At 42.4% G+C, this 22,248-nt stretch overlaps 1 protein-coding gene across 1 annotated transcript in view; it reads left to right on the forward strand.

Annotated features, from left to right (window-relative positions):
• pcsk2 (proprotein convertase subtilisin/kexin type 2) overlaps nucleotides 1-22,248 on the forward strand; it is a gene marked incomplete at its 3' end in the record, with an annotated part of 151,954 nt that overhangs the window by 100,721 nt on the left and 28,985 nt on the right. The window contains exons 7-9 of the mRNA XM_084321975.1: nucleotides 7,279-7,367; nucleotides 10,306-10,481; nucleotides 18,447-18,662. Of these exons, the coding sequence (XP_084178101.1) occupies nucleotides 7,279-7,367; nucleotides 10,306-10,481; nucleotides 18,447-18,662 (481 nt within the window). The remainder of the gene's footprint in view (nucleotides 1-7,278; nucleotides 7,368-10,305; nucleotides 10,482-18,446; nucleotides 18,663-22,248) is intronic.

The raw sequence follows: 22,248 nt of genomic DNA on the forward strand, positions 1-22,248 counted from the left end.
AATGGTTCCAGCAGGTCGGTTAAATATTCTGGTGCCTGGCCATGCAGAGCTCTAAAAGTGAGCACCAGGACCTTGACATTAATTCTAAAATGTATAGGAAGCCAGTGCAAGGAGGCTAGAACTGGAGTGATGTGACACCTTCTGCTTGATCTGGTTAGCAGTCTTGCAGCAGTATTTTGGATGAACTAGAGGCGGTCTATGGATGGTTTATTGAGGCAGGTGAGAACCGAATTGCAGTAGTCTAGACGAGAAGAAACAAAGGCATGGATAATCAACTCTAGGTCAGAATGGGAAACAATCGACCTAAGCTTAGCAATGTTCCTGAGATGGAAAAAACAGGTGCGGGTCACCGACTTGATGTGAGTCTGATCAAAGTTTACCTCAAGGTTCCTGAGGTTGGGGCTCACATTTGTTTCTAGGGACCCAAGGCAACCAGCCACCCTGGATGCAACGCCATCAGAGGCCACGACGAGCACCTCGGTTTTGGCCTCATTTAGCTGGAGGAAGTTGCTAGCTGTTATGTGTTTTGTGCCCTGATCAGGCACTCCTAGTGTGATGTGTTGTGTCTAGCTGTAGTTCCCTGTCATGGTTTTGTAGTCTTTATCGTTTTCCCCTCCAGCTGTACCCATTTGTAATTAACCCAGGTGTGTCTTGTCTCGTCATTCCTTCATGTATAAGTATTCTGCCTTCTCCTTTGTCTGATGCTGATCCTGTCTGTGCAGTATGTGTTCTTGTTTGTCGTTACTTTATATTTACTTTATTCAAACCATGGCAACTATTAATTAAATATTCTTTGTTGATTACTTTGGCTACCGTCTCCTTATTATGTTACATTGACTCGACATCGAGCCTGTTAATTGTCAATGGTAACATAATATGGGGGCTCGTGCCAAACTGATTTGAGCAGAAATTTGGTGGTGGCCGCTGAGCTTAGTCCACACTTTGAATTATGGTTGACAGTGTCGTGTGTGTGGCCCATGTTTTATGCCCTCTTGGTAAGTAATTCTCCAATAAGGAGCGTTTTCATCCAGCTAGGGCTGCTGGACCATTTTCTATGGTTCCTTCCTTCGCCTGGTAGACATACCATCTATGCTGGTCGGGGTAGTAGGAAAACCCTGTCAGGCTCCTCCTAGGCCGGTGTATGTCTAGTGTTAGTTATATAGGGGGTCTTATAGTGAGGGATGGAAACGTTTAAGGGATGGGCTTTAGGTTTTCTTTTGAACACACGGCAGTTGTTAATCTATTGCGAATAATTTCAAGTGTGGATGCTTCAGAAGGTCATACCGGTGCTCTCTCTATTTAGTGTATAGTTGTGGTGTTTAGTGGGACGGTCCTAAACACTGCAGTAATGGGAGCAAATACAGTGAAAATTAAATCTGACCAAGTACCAAGCCCTGGGGGACCCCACAGGAAACGGTAACAAACTCAGACACATGGGGGCCTACTCCAACTGAGAAACATCTACCTGAGAGATATGACTTAAACCACTCAAGTGCACTCCCTGTGACACCCACCCAATCTCTGAGCCTGTTTAACAGAATGTTGTGATCCACAGTGTCAAATGCAACACTAAGATCCAGTAGCACTAAAATGGAGCATCTACCAGAGTCGGCAGACATCATTAGATCATCATTATTAGATAATTAGATCATCATTAGACATGTGTCTGTGTGCCTGTGTGTGTATGTTTGTGAGAACATGCATCTACCAGTACAGTATGTTTTTTTTTTTTTTTTTTTTGCTCCATTAACTCATTGACCGCCACGCTGTTTTCCCATCTCTACTCAATGGCGCCAGCGTTATTGACCATTTTAGTGATGTTTGCGGACCCATCGTGTGTTCTGTATTATAGCTATGGAGACAATAGTATGGCTCATTTGACAGGCATTGTTTATAGTCCAACACTGACTAACCAGTTCATTTCTACATACTTTAGTTTGTGCGCTATTCCATGCTAAACATCGCCCTTTCCGATATAATAGTATTTTTTCCTAGATCGCGAGATATGACGTGTTATATGCATTATGCCCAAATCGTTCGGGTTGCTTGCCTGAAACACCAAATATTTCCAAATCAAAGGTATATACCGCTGCTGTCGGGACAAAACCTCATAACTCCAAAAACCCAACTTTTCAGCAGATGAAAAAAACGAACACAGATTTGAGGGTGAATAGAGTTAGGAGGTTTAGACAGATGATCGGTTTAATGCTTTCCCATTGTTTAAACTTTGTAAAACCCACACACACATATGGAGGATGATCTACGGAGTTGATTTATATAATAAAAAAATAAATAAAAAAATGGAGTTATGAGGTTTTGTCCCGACAGCAGCGATACCATATAAACCAGGGGGGGGGGAGTCATTTTTCCTCTAAACTGTGATTGTTACCAAAAGCATGTTTTAGGTCCGGTAAAATACGACACTGTGATCGGTACAAAAGCATGTTTTAGGTTAAAATAATACCAGCAGGTTACCTAAAATAGACCTTACCTCAGTCAGAAGGTACTCAAAAATGTATAAATCCCAGTCGTCCCATCACGATTGCAATTACTCGTGTATATTGGGCATGGCTATCATACGGGAAACAGGTTTGAGGCATCAAATCTCTGACTGATTGCTATGTCCTGATCCACTTTGAGGGGGAAGCAGCCGGAGGTAACTCAGTACTGGAAGACAACTGATATCCCCAGTCCACCTGGCGGGATTCGATCGTCATTGCAATTTTAACGAAGGCAGCTGTGCCAGGGAGACACAGGCAGCTCCAAGCGAGTGTTTAGAATGGGTATCAAAGGAAAAAGATCAAAGGATCTAAAAACGAGAAAACTCGTTTTTGCTGCTCGAGCGTTGGCGACGAAACACGAGTATACTAGTTTTTGGCGCCCAATGAGTTAAGTCATATCTGCTACATTAATAAATTTGTAGAAGGAGAGCAACACGAAACAAAACACAAAGCCCAGTTCTAGTTGTGTGGCTGGTAGAGATGAAGAAGCTTCAAAAGGTTGCTGTGTTTTGGAGTAAATACCATGGTGACAACATTGCATACACCATGTTTTGGTTGGAAAATAATAAACTGATATCAAACAATTAACATATATTGAAGTAATCATTCTTAATTTTTTTTTAATTATAATAATAAATGACATACCTCCACTGTTTCCTTGACTAAGACAATGCATAATGGCTTACAATGATAACTTGGTTACTGTAGTACCAAAGGAAGAAAGAAAAGGCAGTTAAATTTTTCCAGGTGAACAGATAAGTCGTCCTTGTCTGAGGCACTAGCTGTTTCTCCCTCAGTCCTCGGCCCAGAAAACCCAGGGAGAGACCAGATTGGCATCGGCCCACTCTCTCCTCTGCGGGTTGTGGTGTTCACAGTGCTGACCTTTTGTCTGACCGCACCTTATCTCTCTCCCGTATCCACCACAGTGCACTGCATGATCCACTGCCACAGTGAGACACGATGAGGACGAGACAATTAAACAGAGGAAAATGTATCCCCTCCACTCGTCAATCACCCCCGCCTCCCTTTCTCTCCACACTCACACTTCCTGCTATGTTTCTGTGCTGTGTGTATTGTGTGTGTGTGTGTGTATGTATTTTGTATCTCTCTGTGTGTATTGTGTGTGTGTGTATGTATTTTGTGTGTGTGTGTGTGTGTGTGTGTGTGTGTGTGTGTGTGTGTGTGTGTGTGTGTGTGTGTGTGTGTGTGTGTGTGTGTGTGTGTGTGTGTGTGTGTGTGTGTGTGTGTGTGTGTGTGTGTGTGTGTGTGTGTGTGTGTGCGTGCGTGTGTGTGAGAGAGAGAGTGAGGGGAACCGTGTGGGCTTGCTAGTGCAGCTGCTCCCGACTCTGTTGTGCACGACTCACTGGTTAATCAGCTGGTTGTTTATAAATAGCTGTCTGTGGCAAAGCATGCTGGGAGAGCACAGTCGACTCTGCAGTGGCCCTATGGGAGACACAGAGCGAGACACTTACAATCATCACTGCCGCATACATACATACAAAGTGCTGAAATATGCAATTGCATTCAACCAATCTCAGAGAAACATTGCCTGGGCGGTCAGGTGGCGTAGCGGAGATTGTGCTCGTCACCAACGCAGGAGACGCTGGGTTCGAGCCCAGCTCTCGGTGTTGCTACCAGCTTGGCTGGCCGTTCATACTAATACAATTGGCAGTATTAGGGGGTGGGAAAGCTGGCGGGTGGGAATCTGGCGTTGTGGACAGCGACGCCTACAGGTCAGGTCTCGGCGCTTGCTAAGCGGGGCAGGATTTGGTGGAGATAGCGTGCCCTCCCACGCGTTACACTCCACCAATGAGAGTCCTCGCTGCCAAGTGGCTTGACGGCGCACGTCTCGGAGGAAGCGTGCGTTCGACATCAGGACGCCCTTGTACCGATTCGTAGGAGAACATGCAAAAACACCAGGTAGGGGAGGGGGGGAATTGGCACAACGACTAAATTGGGACAGGGAGAAAATCAGAGAAAGATAGGAGAAAGAGAAGGTTAAAATAAAATAAAAAGAGAAACATTGCCTGTGTGCTATGCCACACCTACCTACGATTTACCCGTTCCGGTTGAGGATAAACTCAACAAAACAGCAATTGAGGCCTTGCATGGAATGCTTGTGTACTTCTCTTTCTTACAGCATGGCTGCCTGTAACCATTGGTAACCACTTTCAAAAGAAAATGACACATTTCTGTGCAGTGGAGGTAAAACACTGTACAAATCAGCGTTTCTGTTAGCCGGTAATTACCGGTATTTGACCGGCAAAATCTGTTGAAGTCCGACATATTTAATCTCTCCGGTCATAGTGTCCGGTGAAAATAGTTCCCTCTGGGCACAGTTTGATTATTTGAATTGTATTTGGATGGGCTGGAGTTGGGTGGCCTATGCGATGAACGAAACAATCATTGCGTTTGTTGTCGTTGCTTCGCCAAGCAGCCGGTCTGGTAATGACGACGCTCTGTCAGCGAGAGCTTGCTGCTGGATTTGCGGAAGGCATGCAGCTGCAGACCCACAGAACCCACCAGCTTTGCTGGCACAGTGCGGTCCCCAGACCTGGAAAGCTGCTCTGCGGGTCTGCAGCTGGATGCTTCTTGCAAACTAACTGCGGCCGGCTCGCGCTGACAACAGCTTTCATTGTTGGACCGGCTGCTTGGTGGAGCAACGATGAAACGAATGTAATCAAATCAAATCAAATTTATTTATAGGGCCCGACAACACACGTTAATGTCCCCATGGGCCGTACAGGTCTTCTTTAAACAAGTCAAGAAGACAACATAACAATAAGTCAAGAACAGAACAAGAACACCATAGGGTCCAAACATTTTTTAGATGAATGCAAATAAATGAAAGAATGCAAGCACTCCCAGACATACCCCACGCGAAGGTAAGGAAAAACTCACTAAAACCTAACAATAGGGAAAAAAAGCTCCACAGGCAATGTGGAGGAGAGAAACCTTAGAAGGGCCGTTCAAGGGGGGATCTCCCTTCTTAGATGTCGGTGATAGTAGTGTTGCAGACGGACAGTTGGTAAGCATGCACTCATGTGTGTGGTGAAACACAGATGAGTGCATGCAATAGCAACTGTACATTTTGAAAAATTAAAGATAGAGCTAATAGCGATAGCAACTGAACATTTTGAAAGATTAAAGATAGAGTTGATAGCGGATCTATTTGAGGCACAGGGGCGGCGCAAGAGGGTCACGTCCTCCCCGTCTTAGTCACGGGACATTCAACACTCCGGTCGTTGCTCAGGGACAGCCGGAGACAGGGGGAAGGGGGGTGGCGCAGAGAGGGTCGCGAACTCCCCGACATCATCGCGGGACATCCGGCACTCCGGTCACCACTACAAGACCTCCGGAGACAGGGGGGCACGCAGAGGGGGTCGCAATCTCCCGGCCTTCGTCACGGGACGTCCAACACTCCGGTCAACACTCCAGGACAGCAAGTCATAGGAAGACAGGGAGACGGGACAGGCGTTAGACAGCTCATGAGATTGTAGTAGGCGGACATAGCAATAGATACAAGTGGTAGGCATATATGTGAATGGAGTAGATATATGAAGTAAGCGTATTATGTGAATAGAATAGAAGTACTTAACCCAGCAATGAAACCGCGTTGACTGTTAATCTGTTAACAGTCTGTTAATCAGTTGACAGGACCACGGACACGAATGAATCGTTCGTCGCATGGGCTATTTAATTTTGGCCTGTTTTGGTACGGTTCGGGTGGTCAAGTTGTGCTTGGAGGGAGTTGTTTTCACCGGACATTATGACCAGCACCAAGTCGTTGGGAGGTGGAGATATACATCACGCAAACCCACAATAATGTTGCCGTCTCTCTCTGCCAAATTTCTCAGTTCTTCGCTTGATATAATTAATACAAATGTCTAATATAACGGAATTCGTTAGCTCATAAAAATGTGATTATAACAGACTGCTGTTTAGTGTCGGACCGACTGCCCACATACGAGTATCGAGGGACTTATTTTATTTGGAATATATTAATGACTGTATACGCAAAAGTAGCCTAGTTTTAAGTAATAATATTATAAATCTACATGCCTTGAGGATGACATTCTTTATATAGCCTGCCTATCAATTGTTTTAAAGCTCAATAAACTATGACCGGAATTAATCTCATTTGTCCGGTAGATTGAAATCTTGCAGGTCACGGCGACCGGCAACAATTTTTTCTAACGGAAACCCTGGTACAAATGTGGTATTACTGTTCTACTATAAACTACCTTCCAGAAACATGGACTGTTTTGCAATGCACTTTAAAACTCAATTCATTAGTATCTATTGGTCAGTTTAAATCGTTAATAGCAAACCACCTCACCACAGTCTGGAGTTGCTTTTAAGTATTTAAAATGTGTAATTGATTTAATTTCTGTCTCTCTATATTGTTTTTTTCTTCTCTTTGTATTTATTAGGTTTTGTATTTATCAACGTCATTGTAAATGAGAGCTTGCTCTCAATGATCCTTAGAGATGAAATAAAGATTGAATGAACATACTGTAGCAAATATTGTCTCTTCCATTGCCATGTACAAAACAATGGTTGCTATGTTCACAGGCAGTCCTGTTGGAAGACGGAGAACGACACAAACACCCAGTGCAAGGCCTCTATTACAGGGATATGTAACTGAGTGCCGTCTAACCCACCTTGTTAATATATGCAATACTATATTCAATCCGGGAAACACTCCATGAAATGTATCCCAAATTGCATTATATCTATATTCCCTTGCATGTTTTTCCTCCTCTTTTCTTTCTAGTCATGGAACAAGGTGTGCTGGTGAGGTGTCTGCATCGGCCAACAACAACATATGTGGTGTGGGAGTGGCCTACACCTCCAAGGTGGCAGGTTGGTGTTGAAACAACAGGAGGACATATTGTGATCATGATAATAGAGGAGGCAGCCACCAGTATATCTGATTGACTGATTCAAATTTAATCTCAAACCCAGAATCATCTCAAACCCAGCCCTCTCTTCTGGATCCTCCAATCACAACTGTTGCTCCAACAAACTTTGGAGGGGTGGATCTTGAGATCAATAGAGGAGGCAGCCATCAGTAGAAAATATAAGCAATTCTGCTGATGGTGCTGTCGCACGGCTTTGCTGTCACTGAGAGTGTCTCCCAGTAATTTGCTATTCCATTTGATGACACTATGAAATATGGAGCCTACACTTTATCAGACGTGGAAGGGCTATTTTCATGCCAGAGCAAGGCTAGCAGAGTGGCAGGTGGACAGGCAATATTGTCGGGTGTCAAGGCTGTGCCTGTTCGGTAATTTCGTGGCTCGAAATGGGTGGTGTGGCAGAGCTGGGCGTGTGTCAATCAGATCTGCTGGCACTGTCACATTTTTGTATCCATTTTGGCATAAAGTCGCACCTGCGCCTCTGCTCCGCTCGGATCACGTCTAAGTGCCGACGCCGGTCTCAAATGGCCCTTTTTGTCGTAAGTCCTTGAAAATTGAATTCACGTCTGTCGGTATGCATCGCTATGCACAGAAACTGTTATGGATTCCCTGACAGTTATTCAACCTATAACTAGTGTGACCGAATGGAGCCGCAAGCGCAACGCATTGGGAGAGAAAAGGACACGTGAGGAGAGAGTAACAGAAGACTACAGTAAATACTCACATTCAAGTAGGAATTGAAATTGAACAGTAGAATAGAGTTGTGGTGTCCTCTCAGTCTATGATAATGATATGATAATCCATATACAGTATTGCGCATGACACTCAACACACAAGAAAATTGCTCATATTGAAAATAATATTTTCGAGCTAGCCCAATTCATGGTTTACAGTCATGGTGAGGACTGAGGACTGTGACACATCTGATGTGGACCATCCTTGGTGGTCCTGACTGCAAAATGGGACAAAGGGAAGCAACAGTTATGATTAGAGGATGAAGATAATATGGCGGTTTGAGATAGGTCCATTGTAGGGCTGTCCCCGACTAAGGATTTGGATAGTCGACTATGATTGGCCAAAATTTGTTGTTAGTCGACTATTAGTCGACAAAAAAAAATATATATATATTATTTTTTTATCATTCCATTTGGGCTGTGGGGGGTGCTTAATGTCTGCAGGAGCCGACTGAAGGCTTCTTGTCCTCTGCAAAAGCATGCAATTGGTCCACTGATGGATACATCTTGATATTTGTCTAGTCTAGTGTGTTCATTATATTGGTGAAATCCTCTTTCAGTGCCTCTGTGCCTGTTTTCTTAGGCAGTTAGCCTCTGGTATGCGTGCCATTAGCGTTAGCCACGCTTCTAGGCCTCTTTTCTTTTGGAAAGAATGATAAAAAAAAAGAAAATTTATATATTTCTTTTGTATTAGACTAAGGCCATGGTTAGACTAGTGTATTTGTGGCGTTTTTTTATACGTTTTTGAATACGTTTCATGTCCCTATTACACAGAAATGCGTTTTTTGGCGTTTTTTTGTGGATACGGCTGAAACGCAAAATTGTGTTTGCGTTTTGGAGAAACGCTAAAAAACGCGCAGACAACAGCGTGTAGTCTGCATGAGCCGTTGTTGCGAAAACGCCCATGCGCAGTAGATACCATCTGCGTGCCCTTCCGGTGACAGAGAGCTGTCCCAAACCAAATAGCTGCAGCTACTATGTGTTGTCAAGTTATTGTTATAAGGCGCCTGCCTTATTGATATTTTCTTTGCTGGAGCTTCCAGGAAGTGTATTGGCACATTCAAGTTCTGATTGGTTGAAATTGCCTTCATGTTTGCCACCTACTGCCACCTACTGCTTTGGCAGTGTACTACATCAGTGTGCTCGGGTGACAAAAACGGAAAAAAAACGAAAGTGTGACTCGAGGCGCACGATGTTGCGGCGAAACGCATATGACAATGATACGAAAATGAAACGAAAGGTGTAACCGCACCCTAAGAGGTTGGCAGTCGACTACGGCTCCTTTCGACCGATTAGTCGACTAATCGACTAATAGGGGTCAGCCCTAGTCCATTGAATCCACTACTCCAACCCTTTTTACAAGTGTGCTTCACTGTACTAGGGCAAGTCTATATCACGCCCATGTGTGAAATACACACGCTGGCCCACTACAAGATAGCATGTCAGCGTCACAAAAAACGGTGCGTGTGAAGGTGCACTACCAGCAGGGAGCGTTAACCCCAAATAATGTTGGACATTCCACTTACGCCTATACGCTTTTATCTAGTTTGTGGATGCAAACAAAAAGAGAGCCTAAAGTATGATATATACGATAAGCACTATATTTCCTTGGTATGGAAGCCTGCGCACAGTGCTACAGTACCTTTAATCTTCTATATAATTACAGTAGATACCAAAGGTCAACTGGACTCCACGTAGCAACATGACAACACCATCAATCCAGGATCCTGCCTTCTATTGATTCCCCCCCCCCCTGGGATTTGCTCTGGAAAGAAACAGTGCAGAAATAAGAAAATAGCTATTGACTGCTTGTCTTCTTTTGGGAAGCGGATAGTCGTGTCACTGTTGGGGACACATCGTATTGTATAGTATGTTCTTATCATAGCCTGGTGGATTATATTAATATGTACTGTTGGACTGTGGTAATTCCATGTACGAATAAATAAATGATGATGATGATGATGATGACGACGACGACGACGACGATGATGATGATGATGATGATGATGATGATGATGATGATGATGATGATGATGATGATGATGATGATGATGAGTTTGTTGGCCAGCAGCTAGAATAATTATGTCTGACATCATGTTAGACTGATGGACAGTCAGAGAAACAACGTTTCACGCTTCTCCCCTCCAGGTATCAGAATGCTGGACCAGCCCTTCATGACGGACATCATCGAGGCATCCTCCATCAGTCATATGCCTCAGGTCATTGACATCTACAGCGCCAGCTGGGGACCCACAGATGACGGCAAGACAGTGGACGGACCCCGAGAGCTAACCCTGCAGGCCATGGCTGATGGAGTCAACAAGGTATGAAGTTTTCCGACTAAAAACACACCTCTTCAAACAATATCTGTGAAGAAAATAAAAATAATAATAATCATCTTACTTACATCATGCCGAATTTATGCCGGTACACACGTTACAAAAACCTGTGAAACACTAATGTTCCGTGGGATTGTTATAAACTTTGGACCTATACTACATAAGACTTCAGGCTATAGAACTGTTATGTTTTCCAGCTCCTACCTCTATCCACTACTAAGTGCAATATATTTATGCTTATTCATCCTATGGATATACTGACTGCAAGTCAGTTTTAACATTCTCAGAGACCATAGTCTTGAACACACACACAAACAAACACAAGGACCAAGCACTACACATACACTTGTATGCAAGACACTTTCTGTAGAAATTCTATTAATAAATTATTATATTATTATTATTATAAATCTATTATAATACAATTTTATTTTAAGCTTGTATAACAGCTATTTTCACAGTCATGACAGCATTTACTGTGACAGCACTTAGTGATATACTTATGTTAATGTTATTTGCTAATGTGAGGGGAGTGGCTGGGCTGGTAAACTGGCAGAAGTGTTAAAAATCTGGCCTGCCTTTGAGAGCCGTTTTCTCAGCTTTATTCATCTAGAAAAAATACTGTTTTACAAGATTCAAATGAGCACATCTTCTTCAAACATTCTCAGATTTCAACGTATGACACATCATTTGAAAGCTTGCATTATGTACTTTCACAATCTCTGCTGGTCCCGGTCACAATTGAATGTAGTGGAGGGTAGAACCCACCTTGTTATATATATATATATTTTTTTTATCCACTTTTTCTCCTCCTTTTTCTGTGTTTTTCTCCCATCCCAATTTCCTCTCGTGCCAATTCTCCCTCCCCTGTCTTGATCGTTGCTCGCATGTGCCCCCCACTGGTCGGTCGTAGGGAGGGTAGATAGATACTATCGCATGTCCCCTCCGATACATGCAGAGTCAGCCCGCCACTTCTTTTCACCTGCCAGCGCGGACTCTCATTGGCGAGGTGTAGCGTGTGGGAGGCTCACACTACCCTTGCCATCTCCTGTCCTTGCAGTGCAGGCGCCCTGACCGACCTGTAGGAGTCGCTGTTTACAACGATCAGATTACCACCCACTGGCTTCCCTCCCGCTGACTCTGCCAATCGAGCCAGTATGACGGCCGGCCAAGCTGGAGGCAACGCTGAAACCCGGATTCGATACCAGTGTCTCTCGCATTGGTGACGAGCGCAATGTCCGCTGTGCCACCCATCCGCCCCACCTTGTTATATTTGTGAAATAGAATTGATATAGAAATGTTTGTGATTGAAATTTATATAGATTATAGTATATAATAAGATACTTATCCTACCAACGCACAGATGCGCGCACACCCACACACACTGTTTTCCTTATTCGTTTTGCATCGTTTAGCATTGTTTTTGTCGAGTTTCCTCTCTAATTGTTTTTGACTTGATCTCTGTTTGGGCACTAGTCAGTCAGACACATTAGACCTATGGAAGGCTACGCAGGCTACGTACATCTCCCTTGGGTTTGAAACTGGCACCCGAGTTAGCAGGCTGATTGTGCCAGTGACAATTACCTGCTTGATTAATCGCCGTGCACCATCCAGGCAAGGTTGTGTGCTGTCCATGACCCGGACCTCAGGCGATAATGATGATCATACAAAAATTACTCGTCAAGCAGCTGCATTCTCAACCTCTTGAGTTCTAATCATTGCGTTTCCCATATTGTTATTAATTTAGAATAATAATAATAATAATAATAATAATAATTAATTATTCATTTTCATCACCCAAGAGAAAAATAAGATCATTAAAAAGCACCATGTAGGGAGCATTGCACAAATTGTTTAGTTAACTCTCAGTCCAGAGGTGCGTGTTGCCCCCCCCCCCCCGCTCCCAATCACTTCCCTAAATTACTCACTTAAGTTTACATCTTGAGTGTGACGGCTGGGTCTTGCAAATTGCCGTGAATAATGGAAATAAATCACACAGTGCTCCGCCTGCATAACAGATATATGAGAGCACTTCACTCAGGGAGCGTAAGTGATATTACCGTCTCCCAAGCAGCTTTTTGCAATCCAGATGGAGAAACATAAATAGCCGAAGCGGAGGGGAAGACATTGCGTTCATCCCCGCACTTCTGCTCTCCCTCACACAGAGAAAGGGGACGGTTTCATGTAGAAGCAGGTGCAGCATTTGGTTGAGGAGGAGCCCCTCGATTTTTCAGCCGGAGTCGGACGTTCAATATTTAATTTCAAGTCGAGTAATATTTATTTGTATAGCCCAAAATCACATTACATGTTTCGATAGGCTTCACAGGCCCAGAAAGGTACAATGGATTAACCCCCAAAGAAGATAAGAAAAACACCCACAAAAAAAAGTATTCAATTCAATGAGAGATCCCCCCCAACTAGGATAGACTCAGGTGCAGTAGGTGTTGAAGTGGGCAATGATTTTGAAAGGAACCATTTAGAAAGATTCAAGATTCAAGAGTTTTATTTGTCACGGCATACAAGTATACAATGAAATGCGGGTGGTCTTGCCCGCAACGATGTGCAATACAGTGGTACAACATATAATAGAATCCAATAAAAACAACATTGTGCAATAACAGGTAACAGGTAACATGGTGTGACATCTCGGTATCTGTACATACCGGTAGTTATTTACAGAGCATATAGGACATGCTAGGTAGCTTTGGTATAGTGCAATACACTGTTTCTGTTGCTATACTAATTTAAAGTGGCCTTTCCTTTTGGCCATAAGTGTGGTTGTGTGCGGCATGAGTGTGTGCCCGCTCATGTTAAAGTGTTAAAGTGTTACAAAAGTTACAATGAGGGAGTAATAACCATAGAAAATCAAGACAAGCTCATTGGGATAGAGTTGTTGTTGTAAAGACAGGCATGCATCTGACAAATGGCACATCTGCTCCAGTTAGCAGTATTTATCGCTGACTCTAGGCTATATCTCAGTGCCAGTGCAGGCTATTATATTCAACAGATAGGAGAACTATAGTGATAATTAGGAAGAGTAATGGGGAACCAAACAAAATGTTGTATTGGTAACACTTTATAATAACACTCAGTTATAAGACATTTATAAGGTATTTGTAGATAACTAATCATGAACAAACCATTTATATACATTCGTAAATTATTATTAAATCATTTATAACTATATTTGTATAACCTGTACAAATAGTTATACATTACCGCAGGGGTTCCCAAAGTGGGGGTCGCAAGCCGCCGCGGGGGGGGGGGGGGGGGGGGGGTGAAGTTGAATAAAAGATTGTATTTTTTTCAATCTGACATTACAAAAAAAACAAAATCAGTGTTGTTGCTAATCATACATATGCTAGCCTGTTTTTTAACAATCATTTGTGATGCCATCACAAACACTGGCATTTAAAGGGTACAAATAAAACAATTCCTGCACCAGAATGCAGGAAATGAAGTCTTTGTAACAAATAAATTCCTGGTGGGGGACTTAAAAAGTGGCCTGACTGGGGCTATATTTTGCACTATATTTCCTGGCCTGAATGATTTCCCCAGTCCGCCCCTGGTTAAAAGCCTCCAATGCTTATTAGTGTGTGTGCGTTTGAACGTTTGCATGTTTCAACCATACATTTCCATTTATAAAAAGAAATATATATTATAATTTTTTTTTAATTTTTTTTTACCTCCTATAATAGTGGGGGTCGCGGCTCTCTGACACCGTTATTTGGGGGTCGCGGCCTGAAAAGTTTGGGAACCCCTGCATTACCGGACCGCAAATGACATCACGTCATAAATCATTCTCTCTAGACATAATTATAGTTTTCTTTCGCAAACGTATTCAAGAGTAAACATCCTAACCATGTCACAACAGCAGTAATAGCAATATTTTCAGCAATACCTTTGTTTATCAATAGGTTAAAGTGTTATTAGTGAGATTTTAGTTTTTGAAATGTGTTGTATTTTTCGCGGATATCTGCCATTTTGAACTAGCGGCCATTGCTGAATGATGACGATTGTAGTCATTATGAGAAGAGGACATCCAGAGCTCTCAATGAGTGTTGGAATTTATAAAAAAACTACACTACCCAACGGATTCTAGCTTCCTGCAAGCAAATTACTTGTGTATGAATTTCTTTTATTTATCTTATTTCTCTGGATTATATACCACAAAACTGAACGTTATTGGCATATATTGGAGCACAGTTAGTTTGTCTCCCCTATTGTGAACATTTAGCAACCATCCGTGTTGAAATCAGTTTTAAAATGGCGGAGCTGTCGCAAGAATAAAAAACCTACTGTACATACAGTAGATTTCATTATCTGTTCTTCATGCACGCCTGATGATACTAAATCCAAATTTAACTCTCCCATTTGAAAGAGAAGATTTGGCCCAATCCATAGATGTGCGAGTTGGCTATAATAAGGTAATTCATAGGCCTCATATTCTATATTCTATAATAATATTTCAAATTGCATGGGTCCGGATGGCAGAATTCAACACCTTCTGTTTAATCATCTTCCCTTTATTAATTTCCTTAGATCTTTTGTACACGTGATCTCAAGAAGGTACTGAACAAGCTCAGTGGCAGTTTTTCATGTCTGGTAATTTTTAGCATGGTGTTATTCACTGTCAAAGATGCAAAGAAAAATCATAATTCATATTATCCTTTGTTTCATCCCAATTTAAGCAAGCCTAGTAATAGACACACTATCTCTGACACTGGGAATACATTCACTGAGGTCCATAGATGTCCCTAGATACCAAGAACATGCAAATGGCCCTTGTAGACGTGGAGCAATCTTCCATTTACTTAGGTATGTATTTTAGGCGGATTTTCAGAAAATAGGGCTCCGGGCTTAACTCATTCAGCGCCAGCTATTATCGGCATTTTCACTGTGCATAACAATGTTTGCAGAGCTATATCAAAATGTTTTCATGTATACGTTCGCGTGTTATTCAGTGGTGAATATTGTATAGTTTCAGAGTGATCCGGGCTAATTCCTGAAAGCTGAGTTATGTGAATTTTGCTAAAGTCGTTCGCATTGCTCGCCTGGACATGTTACTATTTCAAAATCAAAGGTATATAATAGGTATTATGTTCCATCATGAATGCATCAAAAGGGGGAGGGGTCGTTTTTGGATGCTCTGATCGTCAGCAACGGCATACGATTTGAATACTACATACATTGATCGTTGCGATCGATCTGAAATCATTGTTGGATCAAAGTAGGATTGATGGCATATAGTCCTTACCTGTACTAGGAGGTACCCCAAAATGAATATTCCAATTGTCTGATCGCGATTTCCAGTATTGATGTCCATCAGGTCCCTGACATGAAATGGCACAAGATATGCCTCAAGTGTGCTGAACGCGTTCCAAGGTGCTCGGATGAACCGTTTCACTTGCACGGGTCCAAATTCTCCGCCCGGATCATATAAAATGTAACACACAGTGTTAAATAAGGTTTCAAAGGGTAGGCGATACTGCCACCTAGCAGGATTCGGCCGGCATTGCACTCTCGAGGTCTCAGAATGAGTTCCAATGGTAACACAGAGGCCCGTGAGATTGTATAGGATATTAAAATCGAAAAAACGATTTAAAATGTAATATTATGTTTTGGCGCTCAACGGTTGGCGAGCAAACACGTAATATTACACGATTGGCGCTGAAAGTGTTAAGAGGTTAACAATGGTATCTAATGTGTAGTAACACATTTGTAGATGCTTTGAAAAATGGATATGAAAAAACTACTACCTCCTTTTATTTGTTCATGTTCAACAAATGATTTGTAAAACATTCTTAAAAGATCTATAAATAATCTGCAGATGTTATTGTGTGCCCTAATCTGAAGTGAAGACTATTCATCGTTAACAAATGTCTAATACACTTTGTTTATTATTTGTGGACTTTTTACTCACCTGTTATGAACGATCTGGCTTTTATGAATACAGACACAAAGCAATTACCAGACTTGTCTTTTCATGTTTAACAAATGTTTGTTAGACATTCATAAAACATCTATAAATCATTTGCAGATGCTATTGCGTGCCCTAATCTAAAGTGAAGACTATTCCTCATTAACAAATGTCTAATACAGTTAGTTAATTATTTGTTGACTTTTTCACCACCTGTTACAAATGTTGTAGACAGCTTTCGGATCCACCCTACTTTGTGACATCAAACAGTGACATAATTAGGACTATAGATAAATGCAATTTTATTAACACAAACTAAGCAACGCCAACAACCAATAAACATTGTTTATAATAAAAACAAAAAGAGTCCCTTTTGACACACCATATAAATGTAACCTGGGGGACACTAGGACCCAGGAGTTCCCTGGTCAGATATTGTATGTAGAGGGAGTCATGTGAGACTTGAAAGTTCATGTTTGTTCTTGTCCGTTTGAATGGAAGCTACACGTTATACATTAGCAGAGCCAAGGAATTTTTGCTGTCCCACGTTTTTAACCCTCCAGTCACCCTTGTCGCATTTCTGGTCAAATAGCCTTTTTCACATGTTTGTGGCTAGATTTTATGTATATGCAAAAAAAGTAGCTCAGTATCACATCTTGGACTCACATTACAATAATTCATGTTTCTTTTAAAAATTTTTATCACTATTAAGGTTTTCTGCTGTAATTCCAAAAACGAGAGTTATAGGCCCTGACGCATATGATAGATTATCGATTGGCGTTTCTTTCCTCTACACGCTATATTAATAAATTCAAATGTATATGATCGGTATACATTATGCTTCATCATGCGTGAAGGAAAGGGGGGGGGGGGGGTTTATAATTCCTTGATCGTCAGTAACGGCTTTATTTAGTATGGGTTGATATGTTGAGCAGATGGTTTGCAGTGAAATTAATAAATAATCGGGCTGAAAATAACGTTATATTCGTCTTACCGTTCGCCGATGAGACTGGAGGAAAAAGATCCCAATTATTTGAAGTCGATCTCCTACATCCATTTCCAGTTTGTATGGTGCAATAAACTCCGAAATCATACCGATTATTGCGTTTCGAAAGCGATCGAAATGCACTAGAGTGTTTATCTGGATCCACGTAACAAGATATGACTGCCGGAGGGATTTCCTCGATGCACCGATGGCCACTTCTGGTTTTGGCGAGAGTGTAACTCGCCCGACCATCCACCAGGCGGCGGTATTGAGGCGTTGCAATCTCATACAGGGTGCCGCTGCAGTCCGGAGGGAGGCTGGATGAATTATGAATGCCATGGCGAAAAAATGAAATATTGATCCCAAAAACGATTTACGCCGTTGTTGGCGTTCAACGCATGGCGGGCAATAACGACTTACAACGTTTTTGGCGACCAATGTGTTAAGCGCGTGGAACATAAGTGTCACACCTTTCACCCTAGTCGCAGAAATAGACAGGTTAGGGTTAGGGGGTTAGCCCAACCCTAATTTAAGAAATGGTTAAAATTCTGAAAATGAATAAATATTCGATATGTATGGTGAGGACTGAAGTTAATAATGATATTCATGAAAAAAAATTGGAACAATACATGAAAAAGATATGTTTTTTTACTGAGATCGCAGTTTCGGTCACTAGGGAGACAGGTAGTGGGTTTTTTGAAGGGTGACTGGAGGGTTAAGGTATGAGCCGGCTAAACACCTTTTTCGTTGGTAAATCTATTCCATAATTTCCAACCTACAATTTATAGTCCTATTATTTTGTGTAGACATACTTTGTCAGTATGTCTTTGATGTAGCCAGTATTTATTTGTATTATTATTTTGATGTCATGGTAATATAAGAATTGACGGTTATAATTTCATCCCCCGTTCCTCAACGACGTTTGTTTGTTAATGTTACGACAGAGCGCTAGTTGTCACCCGTCTCAGTTGATGCTCAGTGACATTACTTGCGCCATTACTGTGTGATCTTTTTCATGGCTCATTGGAATGATGGCGTCCTATAGGGCCGGGGAGAGAAAGGCAGTATCTATGTGTGGGCATCAGGAGATGGTGGGAGCTATGACGACTGCAACTGTGACGGTTACGCCTCCAGCATGTGGACAATCTCCATCAACTCCGCCATCAATGACGGACGAACGGCCCTGTATGACGAGAGCTGCTCCTCCACCCTTGCCTCCACCTTCAGCAATGGACGCAAGAGGAACCCGGAGGCTGGCGTGGTGAGTGTGTGTGTGTGTGTGTGTTTCTATCCTCAAATGTCCTTAAAACCATGTTGAACCACTGAAAACTGAATCTCATGCATTTAGTTGGTGGATACAAATAAATTGTGATTTCCCTAAACTATGGGTCGGGAACCAAAATGTGTTGGAGTATGCCTGTCTCTATCAGGACCCCACTTGAATGAAGAGTTCCAGTATCGTTTTAATGTGATGGGGTCCCAGGGTGAGACTAAATCAAAACGAATTCACTCAATTCAAGGCACATGGTGGATGGATGTAAAGCATCTAAATGGGTGTGCATGTGTCTGTGTCATACATGATCTATTTCCTTGAAAAGAAGCTCATGATTGAAATACATTACCCCTTTATATTGCTGAGCTCAGAATTGTGCCTGTCTGATGATAAAAATGCCTGTCTTTCAGATAATATTCCCATTGTTCTACCTAAATGGGTACAGGCATTTTTTACCATTTCGGCATTCACAGATAACTCAATGGGTCTCATTCCCGAAGATTTTCCAAAGAGTTATTTTGGAAGACTTATCTTGGAACCGACTGAGACAGAATCAATGACAAGTTCACTCTGAGTCCCGAACGTGCTGGTAATATGTCTTAAGTGGCTGAAACGGTCGCACCTGTGACATGATCTGATATCTGCTTGGCGAATGTGATTCTGTCTTAAACTCAAAAGCGCGTTCCCGTTCAGGTCATTTGCCTACAAAACAACGCCTCCAGAGCTCCTTATAAGGCAAAGTAATGACGCAGCTGTGTGGAAATGGATGCGGAAGTGCCTTGCGAGTCTTGCGCGACCCATCGAAATGAGATTAGATTAATGTATTGTCATCATATATAGTACAGCTCGTGGTACAACTGCCGCAGCGCGCGCACACACACACACACACACATACACGTGGGCAGTATACTGTAGCCTACGGCGTAATGAATGAATGCAGTATAGGCTTATTATTCCATTAATGCCTACGGCGTAATGAATGAACGCAGTATAGGTTTATTATTCCATTAATGACTTGTTGCATTAGGATTTAGTAGATACTATATGCTCTGCCCTACGTACAGTATAGGTACAGTATGTATAAATGTATAGATGTAGCAGTACTGTCTATCTGTATGTCGTGTGTGTCATATATGTTATGATGAATTGAAAATGGGGGACCCTGATGTAAACAAGACGAAATTCTTTCTCTGGTCTGCATCCCCTTATGTAATTGAGCTGTACTGTACTGTACCCATTCTGCAATCTGTTAATAACGTTTTCAATCAATCAATCAAACAAAGGTCTGTCCCATTGTATACCAATCAATGGGATACATTGCATGTTGACCTGCATTCTTTCAAATGTATATAAGTAATCATTAAAACAGATGTGTAACAAATAAGAAATACAAATTCCACAGAAGGCATTAAATAATTAAAGTAATTATACATTTGTCCAAAATAGCTGGTTCAGATATGGTTAAGCAGCTGCCCTGTGATCAGATGAATCCATATTATAAATGTTTCCGTAATTTCTTATCGTACAAATATTGTCATATTTATTTTAATTATGATTAAAGTGCTCCTCAGCACTCTTAAATCTGCTCTCAGCCACGCTCAAATCTGATCTCAGGAACATTTGGGGACTCGTGCTACCAGCCCTAAGAGGAAATGTTTTGTTGTAAATTTGTTCGGGAATGAGACCCAATGCCTGTTCTTAATTTTGTGCAGTCGCTCACAATGGCTACTCTTATCGTCATTAATTCATTCATACATACAATCAATCTGAAATGGAAATTAACATTCAATCTATTCCATATTCAAATCCAGGTCGTATAGCAAGAGATAGGAAAGGACCAGGGATGAGACCAGAGGCAATGTTATCATGTAATTGCAGTGTGAGTGTGTGTGTGTGTTTTTAGTGTGTGTGTCTGTGTGTGTGTGTGTTTTCTTTTGTGTGTGTGTGTGCGTGTGTGTGTGTGGATTGGGCCCTCCTCCCCAGAGATGTCACAGGTTCCTTCAGGCACTCAGACAAGCAGCCTCATGATCTGTTACATTATGGTCATAATGGTCATCTGGGTTCCTATAGGAAAGTAGTGTGTGTGTGTGTGTGTGTGTGTGTGTGTGTGTGTGTGTGTGTGTGTGTGTGTGTGTGTGTGTGTGTGTGTGTGTGTGTGTGTGTGTGTGTGTGTGTGTGTGTGTGTGTGTGTGTGTGTGTGTGTGTGTGTGTGTGTGTGTGTGTGTGTGTGTGTGTGTGTGTGTGTGTGTGTGTGTGTGTGTGTGTGTGTGTGTGTGTGTGTGTGTGTGTGTGTGTGTGTGTGTGTGTGTGTGTGTGTGTGTGTGCGCGCGCGTGTGACAAAATGTGGTTGTGGAGTTTAGCCAAAAAACTACCTAAAACTGCTCCATGTTGTTTTACTGTGAGCAGCATTTGCAGCCAAAAACTGTACAATGCCAAAATAAACTGCTATGTCGATTATGGCCCAGGAAAATATGACATTTTATAAGTAGGCTAATGCAGCATTCCCTTTCAGTCATACACTTAATAGTGTTCTGATTAAGACTGACTGAAGTCAGCAGAGGGTTTTGTTTTTAGTTTAAGATAGGCTAACAGGCCTACCATAATTAATTAGTCTGTTGTGAACGAGATTCTAAAAGGTGAGAAGAGAAGTGATAGCAGGAAACACAGCTTTTGACACAATCTCCAGTTGTCTTTATCTCTTATTATAATTATTATCAGGAAACATTTTTAATATTATGCCCATGGTTGGCAAAAAAACATTTAGCTACTGGATAACCTGCAGACCTCTATAGCAAACCCTATTTGTTTGCATTAAATATTACAACAAACAAATTAAATTAAATAAACAAAAACAAAAACTATTTAAATATCCAAGATACAGATACATGACAGCCTTGACATCCATATACTCTGGTGTCTAACCCCACTGTGAGACCGTTGTACTATAACACATTACCTCAGCTTAAACACATAGGCTCTAACTGTAGCCTAGCTGTGTCTGGTATTTTGTTATTTCAACCTTTACCTGGGGAAGTGTGTCATCAGACAGCCATCCCTGGAAAAATGTGTGAGTGAGTCACCGGGCTCGATGAGGCACATACCATTGTTCTTTGAGACAGGAGAGATACAGCCCAGCTATCACCAGCTCCAGCAGCTCAGCTACCACCAGCTCCATCAGCCCAGCTACCACCAGCTCCAGCAGCCCAGCTACCACCAGCTCCAGCAGCTCAGCTACCACCAGGCTCCAGCGGCCCAGCTACCACCAGGCCCCAGCAGCCCAGCTACCACCAACTCCAGCAGCCCAGCTACCACCAGCTCCAGCAGCTCAGCTACCACCAGGCTCCAGCGGCCCAGCTACCACCAGGCCCCAGCAGCCCAGCTACCACCAACTCCAGCAGCCCAGCTACCACCAGCCCCAGCAGCCCAGCTACCACCAGCTCAGCTACCACCAGGCCCCAGCAGCCCAGCTACCACCAGCTCCAGCAGCCCAGCTACCACCAGTATTTCATATCAAGTTGTTCTCTATAGCCTTCTTAACACTAAACCACAATGCCACCAAAGAAAGATAAAAATG

Source organism: Notolepis coatsorum (genome assembly GCF_963971535.1).
Source record: "Notolepis coatsorum genome assembly, chromosome: 9".
In the NCBI taxonomy this organism is placed as follows: Eukaryota; Metazoa; Chordata; class Actinopteri; order Aulopiformes; family Paralepididae; genus Notolepis; species Notolepis coatsorum.